The sequence below is a fragment of the Tyto alba genome, unplaced genomic scaffold, assembly GCF_018691265.1.
Source record: "Tyto alba isolate M040663 unplaced genomic scaffold, T.alba_DEE_v4.0 Super-Scaffold_20, whole genome shotgun sequence".
In the NCBI taxonomy this organism is placed as follows: Eukaryota; Metazoa; Chordata; class Aves; order Strigiformes; family Tytonidae; genus Tyto; species Tyto alba.
Genome location: NW_024881283.1, coordinates 6,817,132 through 6,836,035, shown reverse-complemented (window position 1 = coordinate 6,836,035; position 18,904 = coordinate 6,817,132). Strand labels below are relative to the sequence as shown.

Sequence of the window (18,904 nt, the reverse complement as noted above, 5' to 3'; positions counted from 1 at the left end):
TTTTTTTTAACAGCCGCTCTTGGCTTAGCTTTTATTAATTAATATTGTAGCTCAGACCATTTGGGAAATGGTCCAGACTGTGGGACTGCTTTGGAAAGAGCAACAAAACAGCAAAACCCCAATGAGGGAAATGGAGGCAGTGAGTATTATTTAATATTACTGCTTACTCTGAGGAGAAGCCACAGCTTCTCTGTTACTGCTAAGAACCAGGCTGTAAAGACTTAGGGTAAATCCATCCGCTTTCTAACTTAAGCTACATATTGAAATAAATAATTCAGTAGTTCAGGGTGCGGATGGGGAAGATGAATCCTTTTTCCTTAACACTCAAAGCCTCGTGCATCCATTCCTGGCAGAGTTACTGATCCTCCTTAACCCGAACTCAAGGAACCACTGGCAGTTGGGCTGCGCAGCACGTTGGATCCTGCTGAAGTCACTGTACTAAAGAGCCGCACTTCTGCGGCACGGCAAGGACCCACGCGCAGTGTGAGTCTCTGGAGAGTCTCCTGGCAAAACCAAGCCCAATAAAATCAAGCAAAGTCTTCAGGAAAAGCAGAGTGCTGAGTCAGGCTCCCAAAAGGAAGTACCTGCGTGAGAAGAGCATGTTTACACACATGCGGCCAGGTAAAGGGCTCTCGTGTTTGTAAGATCTCCACTTGGGCAATCAACTCTTTCTGCCAGATCACTCAGCAGAACACTCAACACTAATGTTCAGAGCAAAAACCACAACAGCAACAGCCAAGACAGCTGGTGAACACGACCTTCAGCAGACAAAAAAACCCCTGTGGATTCATTCCACGTGCAGTTGTGGGTGAGGAAACCCATGATCCATGCAGCAAGCTCAAAAGCAGGAGAGTTGCTGAACACAGGACCGACAGCAGAGATCGCTCAACTACGCATCATAGTTTTAAATGCAAAGTTTGCAAATCTTTCCAGAAACTGCAGTGATCTTGCAGCAGGAGTTCTGAAGCAGCCAGCTAGTTAGGAAGCAGCACTTCGAGGCAGGGGATGAGCTCCGGTGCTGTGCACCCAGCAGAGCTGCACAGAGCAGTGACTGGACCCGAAGCCTCCAGAAACAGTTTTTCCCCAGGGATTCAATGTGCCCAAGAGAAGCAGAAACACTACTGCGTGTTACAGCCACTCGGTCACTCCAGCTGCCTGAGTGCCTGCAGAGGGGAGACTAACCTCCTCCAGGAGAAGCTCTGGAGAAATTTAGAGAGGAAAGGTAGGCAGAGGGCAGAAAAATGCGGCCCAGACTTGTAGGGGGAACTATGAAGGAAGCGTAGGAGCAGGTGGGGACAGTAGAGACGGCAGTGACACAGCCACGTGCCCACACAGGGTGCCCAAGGTTGGCCACCAAGCTGGTGCTGGCAGCCTTTGCTCGAGTCCCCTGGGGCCCCAGCTGGCTGGTGCAAGGGCTCCAGGCACAAAAGCAGCTCCTCTGGAGACCCTTCCCAGCTAAGAGAAGGTGGCATTTACCTGTCCACAGCTTTAAAATCCTTCCAGGAAACATCTCTCACACACCTGCAGTGGTCTTTGCCGGCTGGCCAAGTTGAACTCGGTCTTTAATAAAACTGAGACAGAGCAGATGGGGCACCAGGCGCAGGAGGACTCAGGTTTGGGCTGTCTTCTGCCTGTCTCCCCAGGCTAGACAAGAATCACAAGTCCTTAACAGACTAAACTTAAAGGAAAAAAATAAAAAGAGGGGTTAGTGCTAATCCTTCACACTATCCCCCCCCTCTTCCCTCGCAGGGGCAGCGGGAGAGTTGGTCTTGTGCACCAGGGAGGGGAGAACCCACCCATGACCACCTCCCAGCCCAGGGAGGGCGAGGGACAGTCAGTGGCAGGGGATGGAGCTCTGCAGGTTATTGGCCGAGTTTCTGTAGTGAAATTAGAAAGTGCAAAACTCCTCCTTCAAGTCACAGGGTCAGAGACAGTGGCAGCCTCCCTCCCCAAGCGGATCCTGCCCCGCCATCAGGGACAGCAGCTACTCTGGAACAATTCGTGCATTTTCTAGCAACAGCTGCCTACAGCACAGGGAATGAGATGGAAATTCTCCCCCTCAGGCTCAGTTTTTCCAGAGCTGTTCCAGTATCACCCCTCAGGGAAGGTCCAGGTTTCCCCGCATGCAAACCGGCACTTCCCCAGAGGCTCCTTTAGTTGCACCCAGCTTCCCGTGCATCATGCATGCCCCAGCCTGGCACTCAGCCCTCTGAACAATCCCCCCGGGCACGGGAAAGTGCTGCCAAATGGATGAAAATTATCTTTGTCCATGTGCTGCTGGGAAAGCAGGGATCAGCAACCCCCTGCAACCCCCCCGCGCGGCCCAGGTTCCCTCTGCTGAGGGATGCTCTCCCCAAACTGATGCAAGCAGGAATGTAAAAGACACAGCACAGGTAAAGAGAACATCTTTTGCTTTATAAAAAAGACCAAATCAGATGTTTAAGGCTAAAGGAGTGCAAATGAATCCCATAAGACACCACAGGTGCACCAGCTTCAGGGACCATCAAGTCGACAGTCTGTCTTCCTCCCAGTGAGTTTTGGGGGTTTTGGGGCTTATTTTGCAAGCTCAACCCATCCACACTCACTCTTCGTACACAGACTAAACATAAAAAAATGTCTTATTGCATCTGTAATAGCAATCGGCAGCTCTTTGCAAGTCCATCCTCGCCCCTCGTCTCCAAAGCTCCAGCTCACAGACCACACGGCTGCGTGTCAGTGTGACCCGTGCTGACGCCTCAGTGCACAGGTTTAAGTAAACTTGTCCAAATACTTATGTACAAATCCAGTCAGTAGCAGGAAGCCAAACGAGTCCATCGGAACATGTGGCATTCGGAAGGAGGTGACCAAACACAGATCCTCTGGGAGTCCTGGGCTGGCCTTGCTTCAAGTCTCTTCCTTGCATAAATGGGGTCTTTCATGAACCGACAGCTTTAAAAACAAAGCAGGGAGGGGAAACCAAATCCAAGTCTCAGTCTCTCCCCTTTATTTTCAAAATCTCTCTCTGTCAGCGTCTCAAGGTGTGGTCTGAGTAATGTCCATGATTTATGAAAGCATGCTCTGAAACATGAGCAGTTTACAAAAACAGGCTCTAACAGGGACTTGAACCGTACATTTCAAAGGGCTTTGGCCAGTTAAATAAGCCTGACTGCTGATGTGAAAAATTAAGTCCTTTCCCCCCCACCCAAACTTTTGAAGAGTAATCACTGGCTATGAAATGAAGGCACATTTTAGTTCAATGAAGGCACAATTCAGTTCAATAAAGGCACAAAAACGCGGTCCACACCAAATCACAGGGCCTATTTTTGGTTTTCCTCTCCCCAAAACCCAGTGAGTGTGTTTATTCTATGGCTGGTAAATTCACCTAAGCGTTTTCTATTCATGTCCAAGGGCACCTGAATCAGGTCCCATGGCTTCATGTGTTTACTTTTTGATAAACCACCGAGTGGCAGCACCAGTAAGATACAGCTTCCTCCTGCTGCAATGCTGCAGCCCTCAAGGTCACCTGGCGCCGTGCCCTCGAGTAGAGATAGCACATCTCCTGCCTCTGGCTGGCGGTTAGAGAGGGGCAAAGGGAAGGAGAAGGCACCGAGTGCCCACTGGGGAAAGGCAGCACCAAGCAGTTCCTCACAGACCCTCTGGAGACACCCTCAGGGAAGGCTTTCCTTTTAAAACAAGCCCTTTTTAAGGGAGTTTCTAGCAGAATAGTCAGAGCCCAATTCTTAGTTACAACAACTTCAAAAATTAACTATTTCCTGCCATAACCCGAGCTCAAGGCTTGCCCAGCAGTCAGCATGACACCAAGTGTGATGGGGAAACGCAGAAGGCTTGGCAGATGAGTGAGGGAGAGCTGACTGGCATGCAAGTCACAGCTCAACGTGTGCAATTGGTAACAGCTCCCGCCCGCAGCTCACACCAGACTGGCAGCAACTGCAAAGCTGATCCCCGTGGTCTGCTCAGGAGATGCGAGTGGGGCAGCTGTCCAGGCACTGCACCCCTCTGCGACGGGCACTATCTCAGGGGACATGCCAAAAGGCCAAAGATTAAATAAACCACGTTACCTGAACCTTCTCCTTACAAGGCAGCAGGAAATGATGACACTAAGGGTCAGTAGGAGGAAGGCAGATCTGGCTACTGCAAACACCGTGGATAGAGGACTTACATTTTTTGGACCAACCCAGACACTTTAAATAAAGATTTCGGTCCCTAGAGAGGAGGGGTGCTTGGCCTCCACCTCAGCATCGGCACAGAGACACCATCCAGTTATTCCCTACCCAAGTTAACTTATGCAATGCCAGAAAGCAAGAACTGTACAGCAGATCCTCAAAGCAGGGAAAGGACTGGGCCACTGAGGTTGTTGGAGCTACACGTGAAGAATGAAAATCTTAGAGGCGCAAGTTATCTGATACTTCCTTGTCCATCTTCTCCTCCCTGGGCACACATTCCACCTCTCAAGTTCATTAGCTCCACAGTCCACTTCCCTGATGTTCTATATTGTTCAAAAAAAAAAAAAAAAAAAAAATTCCAGGGAAATTCAGACAGCAGGAGAAATTTGGCTTCAACAAAGGATCGGGGTAGACTGGGGGAAAAAAAGTGGCATAGCACACTCCATATTGAAAGAGGAGAAATCTGATTGCAGCAGAGCCTTGGAAAGCCTGCCTACTGCTTGGGTCCTTTTCCTTAACAATACACCTGAAGCAGAGGTGCCCCAGATGAGTCAGTCTCTGTGTCTTGGAAAGAAGAATCTCTGCTTGTTGGAGAGCCTTGGAGAGGAAAGAGAAGAGATGGTGACATTAGACAACTTGAACTATAGCAGTTCCTGGCAGTTAGGCAAGCAACTGCCACAAAAGGCTTTGTGTATCATGAGGGAGGAGAAAGCCACACAAAGCCCACAGGCAGGGAACAACCCTGCCTGTATTGTAGCCATCTTCTAGGAGAGATCTGTTATTACGCAGGAGAAAACTTGTCTTTTAGCCCTGGGCTGCTCTTTGGAGTGGAGCATGCATGCCGCAAGGATCAGAGCTCAGGGGACAGCCTGTCACTCTCCCTCGATTCCTTTTTGCACAGTTCCTTTTGTTCCCAGTATAACCCAGCTGTGACCTCAGCTGCTCACACCCCAAATACAACCCCGAACTTTGTCAGGATACCCAGAGACTGAAAGCTCTCGGGTTAAGCACCGTGCATGGACAGAGAGCACTCCAAACTTGGGTTTCATTCTCCTTCAGAAAGACCCACCAACCCGGGCAGACACCAGCTTTCTGAGCCTCCTCCACTCCCAGAGCTCAGGAGAACTATGGCCCTTACGGTAACCTAAGAGGCAGGTGGCAGCTCCGCCTTTGCAGATGGTGAAAACTGAGGGCATACATAATATAAGAGGTTCAGGGCATTCCCCTCACTCCTGCGATGCCTTTACAGCAAAGACTCCCCCGCCAGGTACGTTACCTGCGCTGCTATGCCGCCTCATATTCCTGGCTATCACATCTGCTGGTGTTTCTTCCGATATTTGCACAGCCAAATCTGGAATGGAAACCAAGAGGGCTTGAGACAGGAAAGGATGGGCAGCTATGACTCAAGAGTAAAGATGCCTGTCAGGGAACACACAGGGCTCCTTCAGAAGGCACCACCCTCAGGTAATAGAAGAGGTAGAGTCTGATTCTTCAGATTGCTTCCACCATTGTCTTGGTAATCTGAGCTTTATAGTCCCTAAATACCAGGAAGCAACAAGCAGCCTTACTGCTAAACTGGCGAAGCCTCGGTTTCCTCTGTTACTCCTGGATGTCTCCTTGCCCCCCATACTCAGCTTTTCAAGGTCTTTCTACAGCAAACTCTCTTACAACCTGTTCAGGAGGTCAGTCACTGCAGGCTGCTCCTGACAAGGAGGAGAGCATCCCTGACAGACTCATGAGGCACTTTCGCTGTGGCAGCAGCCCTCCCCTCCTCTTTGCAGGGGTATTTACTGGCTGCTCCTCACCCCACTGTGTAGAGGAAGTCTCAGCTCCACGGAGACACCCTGTCATGGCAGTCCGAGGGTGGCACTAGCAAAGAGCGCTGGTAGAACACAGCGGAGAGAGCCATCTTAGGAACTGGACATCCTCTGGCACAAGCCAGCTCGTCTGGTCATACCAGTTAAGTTTGACTCACGGTCTTTCTGCCTAGCTTAGAGATGCAGAGGAAAGCCAGAATCATCACAGTAGCAGCAGAATAAGCCCTTAGATTGCTCAGCGCCAACTTCACCGACAGTGGAAGACACTGTCAAAGAAGTCAGAACACCATGACTGGTGAGAAGCAGAGGTCTCCAGGAATACAGAAGGACCTCTCCATTCACACATCCCAGGAAAATAAGCCCAGCCCGAAGACAGACATCAGCCTGCTGCTCCATGGCTTTGGTAAAATAACCCTCTCTTCTTGAGGCTGTAACACCAAGGAACCCGCACGTACCGTCTTGGCTGATGACCATGGACTCTAGCATCGTTTCATTACCACTGTCTGGTGCGTTGCCTCTGCTGGACTTCTCGTGGCTCTGGCTGGCTGGGAGAGAAATATGGGGCCGGACTCTGCTTTTCCGGGTGCTGATGCGTATGATGCCTCGGACCAGCCTGCATTCAGCATCCTGCTCATCCAGGTTGTAGTCCTGAGTTATGCTATTGATGAGGTCCGAGATCTTGTTGGTCTTCTCCAGGAAGACAGTGTCTGATGTGCACTTGGCCAGCTCATCGATCTGGTGGACGCTGAAGAGCTCCGTCAGCTTCTTGAAGATCAGGACGTCGATCTCCCTGCTGGACATGGAGCCGTTCAGCTCGCTGATGTCCAGGTCGGACTCGTGGAAGGAATAATACTCCTCGGAACTCCGGTGGCTGCTGGGGAGCGGGGGCTTTTCTATGCTGTTCCTGAAGGGCTTCTCTGGCAGCAGCTCTTTGCAGCATGAATCTGATTCCAGGTGGTGGCTGGGGCTCCTGTTTTGATAGACAGGAATGCCCTTCAGTTTTACATCTGGGTAACTGAAACTGCTACCCATGCTGGACTTTTTGATCTGGTTCCCATTCTTCTCAGTGGGAGAGACGTTGGCGGGGCTGTTTGGCAGTCGCCCATTATAATCTCCATTCTTTCCATCATCAGTGGAGGTCTCGGTGGGCCCTGGATACGGGATACAGACACTGCAGTCCTGAAAGCATCCCCCACAGGTCACTATACAACAGAAAACAGCCTTGTATGTATTCCAGGCCTGAGACAGAGAGGAACAGCAGAAGCTCTGGTTTGGGGGAGCCTCTGCTGTACCAGAAATAAAGGTAATTGTTTCTGCCTCTCTCCCGTTGGAGTCTTTGAGGTCAGCTTTGCGACCTTTCCTATCCCGCATCTGCTGGGCTCTGGTGCAGCTCTGTTTGATTTCAGGCGTAGAGCCGCTGAACACCTCTAAACTGACATCTGTCTCCTTGGATGCTCTGGTCCGCAGGGGCACAGCCTCCTGGTAGGACTGGCGGTGGCTGTTCAGGTTGTGGGGGAGTCCTGTTTTCTGGCTCAGCATGGCTCACTGCTCAGGCACCTGGAGAACAAGAAGGTCTCAAGTCAAGCATTTGTCACATTAGCAAGCTGTTGATCGGCAGAGAAGGACTTAACATTCAAATTCAGTGATTTACAAATTCAACATTTCAATTATTTACAGAATATTTTGCATTAGGGCTTATGCTGTTCTCACTTGTCACACAGAGAGGGAATCCAGCCTGTGTTTCAGGGTTCTCCGACTACTCTAGCTTTGCTGTTTTCTTCCCGTAGATGCTTGAATCAGAAGAGATACGTTTTAAAAGGACTATTTTTAAGACATCAAAATCCCTGTAACCTTCAGAGGAGGTTTCCTCAATGCAGCTGGAAGACAGATCAAGCTCCAGAGCTGTTGTTCCAGAGCAATAAATGAGCAGCACAGTCACAGGTGGAGCCAGCTGACAGGCTCCAAAGGGAAAGTATCTTCTTTTAAACAACTTCCCCTTTGTCTTGCATTCCTTAGGATTAAGCTGAGCCCTGATAGCGCTTATCTGTTACACCGTGCCCAGGAGGAGATGACAAGCAATCAACCATTATGCAAGCTGCCAATTCAGACTCCAGATTATTCAATGTTATTCAAATTTAAAGGATTTAGCACTGACGATATTACTAACACTGATGATTTTTGCTAGTTATGCTAAGGCCGTGTTACCCTAAGGACTTTCCTAGGAAAACTGATGTCTTCATCTGGATTAAAGAAAAGATCTTGTCAACAAGTCGGTCTCAAATCATGCCTCACAGGAGCAAAACCTTTACAAAGCCCTACTACAGAAATCCTACAGCTCAGCTGTTTTTCTCGTTGACACTGTACTAACACAGCTGCTCCAGGTCTGCACACAGGAGTAAACTGTTTTCACAGGGTACTATGTCCCACTTTGGCTTCACAGATCCAACACACAGAGTTTGGCACATTAAATCTCCCTATTATGAAGAAAGCTCGGCACTGGGCGATGGCGAGGAAAGTCAGGTCAAGGCTGTCACCCTCTACTTCTATTGCTGCCACTTTTATCCCAGACTGTGGTGGGCCCCTAAATTGTCCATGGTTTCTAAGCTTCTTGGCTAACACCAAGAAAGCCTTTTAAATACTAATTAGGCTAATTAATAAGCAGTGAGAGCCCAGCCATAGCTTAAGTGTTTTTGGACCGTCCCTGCTGCTCCACTGTATACTTTCTATAGGGCACCTCAAGCATGAATAAATAAATCTGTCTTACCTTGTTAGAGCATTGCCTCTTTTTCCCTTTTTTAAAAACAAATAGCAATGTTGCCCCCACAAAGAAACAGGCGCAGACTGAAAACCAGGCAGTTACAGCACACCACTGCTTTCCAGGAATATCTTGGCTCCATTAGCTTATGAAAATCTGTAAGTAGCGCATGTCTCAGGAGCTCCCTTTGCACATTCCTGGACAATATATTAAATATGAAAGCCCCAGATGCTCCAATTTCAGTGCTGAGCAGGCAGAGCTCCCTAGACTCGGCATCAGCTGAAGGTTTTGATTGCTTTCACTTCAGAACAACAGGTTTTTTTAACTCAGCTTCACCATCTTTGTAATGCAGTTCAGAATTGAAAACCAAAAACATTTGAGCTCATCTAAGTACAGAACTGCTTACTGGGGTGTTTCTCTTAATACTGAGTCCTCATCAAGAGATCCAACATATGCATTGCACGGTAACAATAATTTCTATAACAATATATAATACTCTGGAATTTCAGAGCATTTTTGACATAGGGAAGAGCATTATCTCAGCTCTACAGAGAAAGACTCACAGGCTCAGAGATTAAACCACTTGCCTGACATTGCACAAACGCCCAGCTGCATCAGGCATCAGAGAGACCTCCGGCCCTGAGTGCTGAGCTCGCCCCCTTCCCATCACAGCTCACATTTCTGCGACCACCAGATCACCCCTCGCAGGAGTTTCCTGGGAGCACACACAAGGCCCAGCTTCTCAATCCAGCGGCTTCTCTGGCACAAGCAATGGACTGGACCCAAACCCACAGCCAGCTGCTTAACCCAGCCATAAACAAAAGCTCGGACTAAAATCCACAGCCGAGTTGATACTCACAGGATTGGTGGGAGCTTTCTCTGTTCTCACGCAGGCACCGTGTGTGAATAGCAAAGATCCTTCTAAAGAACTTCAGCATCTGCTTCAGAAGAGCGAGGAGGGATTCACAGTTCGCGCATCTAAGGGTTAGCCGGGGTCTAAGATCTTCATTGTTCAGAGAACAGGATTTCCTTTGAAAGTTTTAAAAAATCTAAATTAAGTTGAAGTTACTCAATAAAGTCACATTGGTTTGCTGATAACTGTATTGCCACTGTTGTTCCAAGCTAGGGAAGTCAAAGCATTAACTTAAAAGGGGTCAGAGGACCTAAATTCAGGATACAATATTCACACTTAGATACAACTTCTCTTAAATATATGAAGCATCAGTTAAGTTTTCACAGCAGCCTGGCCAGGAGTTGAAAGTCGCCCCGTAAAGCTCCTGGACCCCTGCGTGCTCAGCTGGCACCGATGGAGACCCTGGCCCAGAGAAACATGGACCTGGCCTCTCCTCCGTGCTGGGTGCCCTCGCTCACCTACTCGGGATAGAAACAACCCGGTCAAGGAGCTGCCTCTTGACAAACGCTTCCCTCTGCCCTGGCCCAAAACACCCCCAATTTCCAGCTAACAACCAGGATTCCATCACAGTGCAAATAAACAAAATTTGCCCCTTCCTTCTCAAACGAATTGCTGCAAGGGGAGAAGGGAGAAGACCCACCTGGGCACCAAGCAGAGGACCCTCTGCCTGCCCGGGGGACCCCAGCCATCCCCGCGACGGTGGATTTTGGGGAGAAGAGAAGCTGGCAGCAGGGAAGAGCTGGTTCCCAGCAGAGCCACTGACCCATCCCAGCAAGGCCTTTCCCACCCGGGCTCCCCCACCGCGCTCCCCCCTTAGTTTTTCAGCCCTGGAAAGCCAAGCCGACCCCAGCGGGGGCCAGGGAGAGCCGAACCGCCCCTCCCGGGAGAGCAACTACCGACACCAGCCCCCCCACAGCGAGGGCAGGGAAGGTCCCAGCGCAGCGGGATGGGGCAGAGTGGGGGGAACAACGCCAGCACGGGGACAGGTGGTGGCCGGGGGGGGTGTGGGGGGGTGTCTGTCCCCCAGTGCTGCGGGGAGGGGAAGGGGGGGAGGGGAGCACCTATCTCGGGGGAGGCCCGGTGCGGCGGCACAGCACCCGGGGCACCCCGGTCTCGGGCGGAGGAGCGATGGGATCCCCGGTGTGTTTGGACGGGTGGGTGGGGGGGGGGGCAGCGCCCGTCCCTCCCGCCTGCCGTCCCTCCCTCCCGGTTGCGGCCTGCTGCTGCCCCCAGGCCCGGGACGGGCGGCCCCGCCGGGGGAAGCGCCGAGCGGCGGCGGCGGATCGAGGCCGGGGCTGAGGTCAGAGTCGGGGTGTCGTCGTCCCCCCGCCCCAACCCGGGCAGCGGCGCGGCGCGGCGCGGCCCCCCCCGCCCCGGCGTTACCTGCCAGCCAGGGAACGGCGACCGGCCCCGCCTCACCTGGGCCAGGTGAGCCACGTGACCCGGCCCGACGGGCCGCCGCGAGGGACAACAGAGCGCGGAGGGCGAAGCTGCTCGTCCCCGCGGAGCCCCGACCCCAGGGACCCCCGTCCCCACAGATCTCCATCCCCGCGGTCCCCGTCCCTGCAGATCCCCGACCCCACGGACCCCATCCCCGTGGACCCCTGTCCCCGCAGACCCCTGTCCCCACAGATCCCCATCCCATGGTCCCCATCCCCACGGACCACCATCCCCACAGATCCCCGTCCCCAGGGACCTCCATCCCCTTGGGTCCCCATCTCCAGGAACACCGGTCCCCAGAGACCCACATCCCTAGGGGACTCTGTCCCGACGGACCCCTCTCCCCACAGACTTGCATCCCCAGGGCCCCCTATCCCCACGGATCCCTGTCCCCAGGGGGCTCTGTCCCCACAGATCCCTGTCCCCAAGGACTCAGTCTCAAAGCCTCCCTCTGCCTGAAGATCCTCATCCCCAAGGGGCTGTGTCCCAAACTAGCCCCATCTCCGAGGGTCCTCATCCCCAAGCATCCATGTCACTGAGGATCGCTTTCCCTGAGGATCCCTGTCCCCAAGGTCACCACCCTTAAGGTCTCCATTGCCAAGGGTATCACTCCCCAAGGATCCCTGTCCCCATGGATCCTCACCCCTAAGGATCCTGTCCCAAAGAACCATATTCCCAGAGGATCCTGCCCCAAAGGGTCCCTGTCCTCAAAGATCCCCATTACTAAGGATCCCCATCCCTGAGGATCCTTGCCCCGAACAGTTGCCACCTCCAAGGATCCGTGTGCCCAGAGATCCCCATCCCTGTGGATTCAGGTCACTGAGGATCCCTGTCCCTAGGGTCCCCATCCTGACAATCCCCATCCCTGCGGATCCCTGTCCCCAAGGGTCAGCACCTCCAAGGATCCCTGTTCCCAATGATCTCCATCCCTGTGGACTCAGGTCACTGAGGATCCCTTGTCCCAAAGAATCCCTGTTCCCAAGTGTCCCCATTCCGAGGATCCCTCCAATCTGTCCTGCACCCTTTCTTGTTATTTTAACTCCCTGGCAGGCAAACATACACCCCCCTTCACCCCCCACACTGCCTGCCCCAGGCAGCACCACTCTGCTGAGGTGCTGAGGCAGGCGTGGGGTGGCCACGTGTGTCCCCCGGGACCCACGCCCTGGGGACAGCCTGTGCCTTTCCAGGTGCTGCCTGTGGTTTTGGGTGCCTCATGCTGGAGTCGGGAGCCCATCCACCCCAGGATGAACCTCCACCCAGGCCATGCCCAAGTGCTTTGACACCCCCAAAGCCTTTAGCCACCCCTCTTGCCCCCCCTCAACCCTGCTCTCCCACCTAGCTGCAGCCACGGAGGGACCCGCGCCCTTCACCTGGGGTGATTTCACCCTCTCTGCTTGACATCCTGCGAAGCAACAGCATCATCCATCCCTTCGCTCGCCGGGAGCAGTCATTTCTGCCCAAGTCCCCCTGGGGACAGCGGTGGCATGGGGGAACATGTGCTGCAGGGATGCTCAGGGGTCCCTGGGCACTGGGGCTGCCGGGCTCAGCCCGTCCTATTTGCTGCCGCTCAGCGACTCAGTGGTTCTCTCCAGAGAGCTGGTGAGTCACTCTCAGGGGGTCAGATCCTTCCCTGAAGGTTTGGAGGAAAGGAAGGAAATGGAGGGGAGGTGGGCAGCGGGGCAGGGGGGGGCCCGGCAGAACGGCAGCCGTGTGCTGAGGCTGCAGCTGGTGCGGCTCACATGCACCAGCTGGTTTCCGTGAGGAAAGAGGAGAGAGAGAAATCAATTTTAAGGATGGTGCCAGTGCCAAGAAACTCATTCCTTCTCTAAAGGGCACAAAGACTGCATTTATTTATTTAAGCCTCTGGCACAGAAACACCATACTTAATTCCAGTCGGTGTCATTTCCCTGGTTGGGCTTTCATTTGTGTATAACTCAAATCGCTGCTTGGAAATGCGTTGTCTCCTTCTCTTCCAGGTGTCTTGAGCACAGATTCTGGCCACAAAACCTCTCCTGGCGCTGCCCCATCGAGCCTGGCACTTTGAGGATGAGCTGAGCAGCACAGCATGGCCCCCTGAGCCCAGCACCACGCTGCTTAATGCCCCTCAGCTCCTGCATTTTCCCTGCGCCCCATCATCTCCCCGCTGAGCTGCCACTGTGTGCCAGGGCTCCGGTCCCAAACCGCTGCTGCCAGCCAGTGTTGTTGGGTCTAGGATGGCAGGGCAGGGAGCTGGGTTTACCCAGGAGTCCTGGGGCTTAAACCTGAAATCCTGATGCAGGATTCCTTCCCTTAAACTGGGCCAGGATGAGAGAGCAGCGCCTGGGTCCCCCCTGCCCCGGTAACTGGGACACCTGGGGAAAAACTTGCAGAGAGACTGGGAGAGAAGGCACTAACTTTAATTATGTATTGTCTGTAATAAGGCTTCACTTTTCTGGAGCACATCTCAATGCTGGGCTTTAAAGAGCCTGGAGATAAGGCCAGTGCACAGCCCTTGGCTATGTCCTACCCCGGAGCAGAGCAGATTCCCTGGGGGATACCGGGCCCGGCACTGGGATGCAGCGTGGTGCTCCTTCCCAGCAGCCGGTGCCTCTGCGTACGGCTGTGGGGTGCAGGGGGTCGCTGCCAGGGAAGGGAGAACAACGCTCTTAACCGGGCTTTTGCATCAAAGAGGTTTATTCTGAGCGCTGCTAATTTCAGACTCCTCTGCTAAATCATTAATAGCTTGTCAGCCCAGGCAGAGATCCCGCAGCAGTGCGGGAGGGTTTCTGGGACTCGGACAGTGACTTACCCTGAGGTGCAGGGGCATTTCTTGTATTTTTCTATTATTTGCCTTTACCAGCCTCTGTCTGCTCATCCACTGGGATGTGTGATGGCCAGCTGGGACAGCCTGGGGACACAGCCTCTGTGGGGGACTCAGCGACACCCTCAGCCTCACTGGCCAATGTCATCAGCCCATCTGGCCCCTTCTTATTTCTTAATCCCATGTCCAGGCACATCTACTCCTTGTTTCCATTTCCTTTTGTCACCCAGGACTGGGGACTGGACCTGCAAAGATGATAAGCAGCACAGACCTGGGGGGGGTGACCCCAAAAAGCAATTATTTTATAAGCAGGTGACTGATGGAGCAGGCAACTCCAGAGGTCCCTCCAGCCTCAGCAATTCTGGGGTTTCACTTTGGGGAAAGCTCACTGCAAGACAGATCCCAGCCCTTTCCCCCTTTTGGGGTGCCTTTGGGGGTCCAGGTTCCACTGAATCATAGCAAAAAAAAATCAGAGGAGGATGTTCTGGTCAATACCTGCCTGTCCCCATAGTTTGTTTGGATTGGAGGCATAGGGAGGAAGAATGGAGCTTTGACCCTGAATGTATGATGGAGCAGAACCCCTCAAATCTCCAAACCCCATTTTATAGCAGGATTTGGATCGGATACGTGAGGACAGCTCATCCTGGACTTCAGCTTTCCTACAGCCTGAAATACAGCCTGCAGAGCTTAAGCAAATGTCATGGCTGTGTCTCTGACACCAGGCAGTGTAGATGCAGTGGGAGCCGGGGGACAGACAGACAGGGAAGGGACAAGCAGGCAGCGGGGGCCGGGAGCAGTGACGCAGCAGCCTCTGACACTGCTCCGGTGTCTGGCAGACGTGTGGCAGCGCTGGCAAGAGCAGGAATGAGACACAAAGCACAAGGGATGGGGTTATTTTTCCCCCTAAGGTAAGGAAAGCAAAGCTGCCACCAGCCCACGTAGGGTGGGGGTGACATCTACTGCAGGCCTCGACTGGAACAGATTTAGGCTGGGTTTTTTGGTTTTATTTTTTTGATTTTTTTTTTTTTGGTTTAGGCTTTTGATTCTGTCTGGGGGTGGGATGAGACCTTGACACCTGGTTCCTGTCATCCCTTTTATTCCTTCTGCTGCTCTGATGCAAAACACGAGCAGGCTTTACCCCACGCACCTACGTGAAGATGCAGCTGAGCATGACATCCCTGGCAGAAGGAACCCCAAAAACCAGGCTCTTTGTGGGGAGCAAGGTGGCAGCAGCCCCCTCCCGCTCCAGCTCCCTCTCTGTGCTGTCTTGGCCCACTCTCAGCTCTATTAACGCTGTCTTAAATGATAATGACGCTGGCAGTGATGCTGCTGTGACAGTCATGGAACCAAGGACACGCTGTCCTGGTGTCACATCTCCTGCACCCTAAGGCTGGGATACCCCAGCCCCAGCCCTGGGGAGGGGACCAGGGGCTGCCCCTGCCTTTTCCCTGCCTCAGTCAGGCAGCTGGGGCACCAGCATCTCCCAGCCAGCACCAGCAGCTACTTAAGCTGCTTCTCCCAGAGACTGCAGACATGAAACCAGATATTCCAGTAACCAGTCCCAGTCCAGCCTTTTCCCCTAACCCCTTCCCAGTAAATCCCACCAGTATCCCTTCCCAGGTCAGCCTTTCCCAGTACGCCCCCACCTCACCTTTCCCAGTAAGCCTCCCCAGCCTAAGCCTTTCCCGATAACCCCTCCAGTAACCCCCTCCTAGCCCAGCCTTTCCCAGTGACACCCCCCCCCGCCCCAGCTCCACATTTCCCAGTGACACCCCCCCCCCCCCCCCCCCCACCAAGGGAGGAGAGTTTTTGGGCATCCCGAACTGCTAATGCCACTGGGCCGGTGTCATACCGGGCCATGCCGAGCCCGGGGCTGGTACTAGTGCTGTGCTGTACCAAGCCAGGTACCGGTGCCTTACCGAGCCATATCCAGCCCGGTGCTGGTGCCATACCGAGCTGTACCCAGCCCGGGGCCGTGCCGGTGCCGTACTGAGCCGTACCCAGCCCCGTACCGGACCGAGCCGTACCCAGCCCGGTACGGGTGCCGTACCGAGCCGTACCCAGCCCGGTACCGGTGCCGTACCGAGCCGTACCCAGTGCCTTCCCGGCCATACCGAGCCCGAGCATTCCTCGTCGGGGCTGTACCGTACCGTACCGTACTGTACTGTACCGTACCGTACCGGGCCGGGGTTGCGCCTCCCCCCCCGCCCCCCGCGCTCCGTGCCGGTGCGGAGCCGGTGCCGGAGCCGCCCCCCGGCCGGGGCCGAGCCGCACGGAGCCGGGCACCGCCCCCGGGCTATATATCCCCTCCGCGGCGCTACCGGGCTCCCGTTCCCGTTCCCATGGCGGCGGCGACAGCGGCGGATCCAGGTCCGGTTGCGGGTGGCGAGCAACGCTCCGATCGCGCCGGTACCAACACCGGCACCACCACCGGCGGCAGCAGCAGCAGCAGCAGCAGCGGCGGCGGCGGGAGCAGCCCCGGGTCGGTGGAGCTGGCGGCGGCGCGGCGGCGGCTGGTGGCGGCGGAGGGGCGGCGGCGGGCGGCGGCGGAGCTGGAGGGCCGGGTCCGGCAGGTTCACTGCGCCCTGCGGCACGCCGAGCTCCGCCTGGCCGCCCGCGCCGAGGCCCTGGGCCGGCTCGGGGCCGGCGTGGCCCAGGCCCAGCTGGCGCTGGCGGCGCAGAGCCAGCGGCTGCAGAAGGGGCTTCTCCGCCGCCGCCCCCCCCGCCCCCGCCCCGCCGCCCTCTCGGCCGCCGCCCGCGCTTTCCGCAGCTGCGTCCCCTGGGCCCCCGCCCGCCCCCGCGGGACCGCGGCACCGGCCCCCGCTGCCCGCCGCCTGCCCGCCGCGCCCCGCAGCCCCGCTTAGGGCGGGGGGGGGGTCCTGCAGGAGAGGGGGGGAGCTGGGGTGGTTTGGGGAGCTGGGGGGGTCTGGGGGTCCCCGCTGGGTGTGAGGGGTCTGGGGGACCCCAGGGGATGGGGGGATCCAGCGGGGTCTGGGGTCCTTGAGAGAGTCCCGGGGGGGGGGACCCTGCAGGATCTGGGGGACCCCAGGGGATAGGGGGATCCAGCTGGGTCTGGGGTCCTTGAGGGAGTCCCAGGGGGGCATCCTGCAGGATCTGGGGGACCCCAGGGGATAGGGGGATCCAGCTGGGTCTGGGGTCCTTGAGGGAGTCCCGGGGGGGGGACCCTGCAGGATCTGGGGGACCCCAGGGGATAGGGGGATCCAGCTGGGTCTGGGGTCCTTGAGGGAGTCCCGGGGGGGGACCCTGCAGGATCTGGGGGACCCCAGGGGATAGGGGGATCCAGCTGGGTCTGGGGTCCTTGAGGGAGTCCCAGGGGGGCATCCTGCAGGATCTGGGGGACCCCAGGGGATAGGGGGATCCAGCTGGGTCTGGGGTCCTTGAGGGAGTCCCGGGGGGGGGACCCTGCAGGATCTGGGGGACCCCAGGGGATAGGGGGATCCAGCTGGGTCTGGGGTCCTTGAGGGAGTCCCAGGGGGGCATCCTGCAGGATCTGGGGGACCCCAGGGGATAGGGGGATCCAGCTGGGTCTGGGGTCCTTGAGGGAGTCCCAGGGGGGGATCCTGCAGGATCTGGGGGACCCCAGGGGATACAGGGATCCAGCGGGGTCTGGGGTCCTTGAAGGGAATCTTGGGGAGTCTGATGAGTTGGGAACATGTGGGTTTGCGGGTCCTGGGGGGAATCTCGCAGGGTATGAAGTATCTGGGGGACCCAAGGGGGTGGGGGGTACCCAGCAGGGTCTGGGGGACCCGAGGGGGTGTGGGGACCCAGCAGGGTCTGGGGCCCTTGAGGGGGATCATGGGGAGTCTGGGTTGGGGACCTGTGAGTTTGGGGGTCCTGGGGGGCTCCTGCAGGCTATGAAGTGTTTGGGGGACCCAGTCGGCTGGGGACACCCAGCAGGGTCTGGAGAATCTGAAGGGCTGGGACCCGATGGATTTGGGGGTCCCCGAGGGATCCTGCAGTGTGTGGGGGACCCAGCGGGGTCTGGGGACCTTGGGGGTGGTCTGAGGAGACTGATGGGTTGGGATCCAGCAGGTCAGAAGGGCTTAGGCATCTCTGGGGGTCCCAGGGGGATCCTGCAGGGTCTGGGGGATTCTATGAGGTGGGGGGACCCAGCAGGGTTTGGGGACCTCAGTGGTGGCCTGAGGGGTCTGATGGGGGAATACCCTGGGGTGTTTGGGGTTCTTTAGGGGGCCTTGTAGGATTGGGGCTCTCCAGGGGACTCAGCAGGGTCTGGGGTCCTTGGGGTGCCCTGAGGAGTCTGGGGGGGGATGTCCCTGGGGGACCCTAGGGGTTTGGGGTGCTTGAAAGACCCTGCAGGGTCAGGGGTCCAGGGGTCTGCAGTGAACTGGCAGACTGGGGTGGGGTGAGCAGTGAGGTTGGGAGACCCAGCGGGGTCTGGGGTCCCTGGAGGATCTTGCCAGGTCTGGGGGTGTTTATAGGGAAATCTGCTGTGCACACCCCCACCCCAGTCTGGGGTCACACCCCCCCCAAAACGCAGCAGGATCAGGGCAGCCACTGTGGGGCAGGGCCCCTTCCCTGTCCGAGCCTCACTGCCCCCCCGGGAGGGGTCCCCAAGACCCTGGGCCAGCAGGACACTGGTGGGACCGTGCCTCACGCTGGGGGCTCTGGTGCAGCCTTCACCTCCCCCGTGCAAGCCTCAGCGCGGGATCGAGCGGGCTCAGGGTCGCCCTACTTTCACCATCTCTGGACAGTGATTTTTGGCTCCAGACTGTGCACCCCCCGCGGGGGCAGAGAGCAGAAGAGGACTGGTCCTCACGACGGCACCGGAACCGCTTGCCTCCCAACAAGCTGGATTTTTTGGGACTGCTTTGACGACTGACCAAGCGGGTGACACTTGAAGCCTCCCTGTGCTTCTAGAAAGAGTCCCTTGGGCACCCCCGATGTCACCCAGCAGCGAAGCCTGTCACTGTGGGCACCGGAGGGGCGAGAAGGCACGAGGTGGCGACGGTGGGCTCAGGACAAAGCACCCCTCTC

General features: G+C 55.9%; 2 protein-coding genes across 4 annotated transcripts; one reads left to right on the top strand and one right to left on the bottom strand.

The window, feature by feature from the left end:
* Nucleotides 1-2,394: 2,394 nt before the first annotated feature.
* KDF1 (keratinocyte differentiation factor 1) lies at nt 2,395-16,270 on the bottom strand. 3 transcript variants are annotated; one of them, XR_006165445.1, is made up of 6 exons: nt 16,210-16,270; nt 9,595-9,764; nt 6,436-7,537; nt 5,440-5,514; nt 4,059-4,760; nt 2,395-2,928 (listed from the first exon to the last, which is right to left on the bottom strand). XR_006165445.1 is itself a non-coding variant. In XM_042793889.1 (5 exons), exons 3-5 carry the CDS (start codon nt 7,517-7,519, stop codon nt 4,678-4,680), a joined length of 1,242 nt encoding a protein of 413 aa, XP_042649823.1. In that variant the 5' UTR covers nt 7,520-7,537; nt 9,595-9,764; nt 16,210-16,270; the 3' UTR covers nt 2,395-4,677. The 3 variants fall into 3 exon arrangements, 2 of the variants coding, with proteins under 2 accessions (XP_042649823.1, XP_042649824.1); XM_042793889.1 differs by having other exon boundaries at nt 2,395-4,760; XM_042793890.1 differs by lacking the exon at nt 16,210-16,270 and adding an exon at nt 11,032-11,086 and having other exon boundaries at nt 2,395-4,760.
* On the top strand, nt 16,215-18,742 carry TRNP1 (TMF1 regulated nuclear protein 1). Its single transcript, XM_042793545.1, has 2 exons — nt 16,215-16,671; nt 18,638-18,742. Exons 1-2 carry the CDS (start codon nt 16,231-16,233, stop codon nt 18,740-18,742), a joined length of 546 nt encoding a protein of 181 aa, XP_042649479.1. The 5' UTR covers nt 16,215-16,230.
* The last annotated feature ends 162 nt before the right edge of the window (nt 18,743-18,904 follow it).

Coding starts and splice junctions, on each gene's coding strand:
- KDF1 (XM_042793889.1), bottom strand. CDS start 7,519: ATGCTGAGCCAGAAAACAGGACTCCCCCACAACCTGAACAGCCACCGC. Junction 5,515..6,435: donor CATGGTCATCAGCCAAGACG/GTACGTGCGGGT, acceptor TTTCCATTCCAG/ATTTGGCTGTGCAAATATCG. Junction 4,761..5,439: donor GAGGCGGCATAGCAGCGCAG/GTAACGTACCTG, acceptor TTCCTCTCCAAG/GCTCTCCAACAAGCAGAGAT.
- TRNP1 (XM_042793545.1), top strand. CDS start 16,231: ATGGCGGCGGCGACAGCGGCGGATCCAGGTCCGGTTGCGGGTGGCGAG. Junction 16,672..18,637: donor TCCGCAGCTGCGTCCCCTGG/GCCCCCGCCCGC, acceptor TTTTGGCTCCAG/ACTGTGCACCCCCCGCGGGG.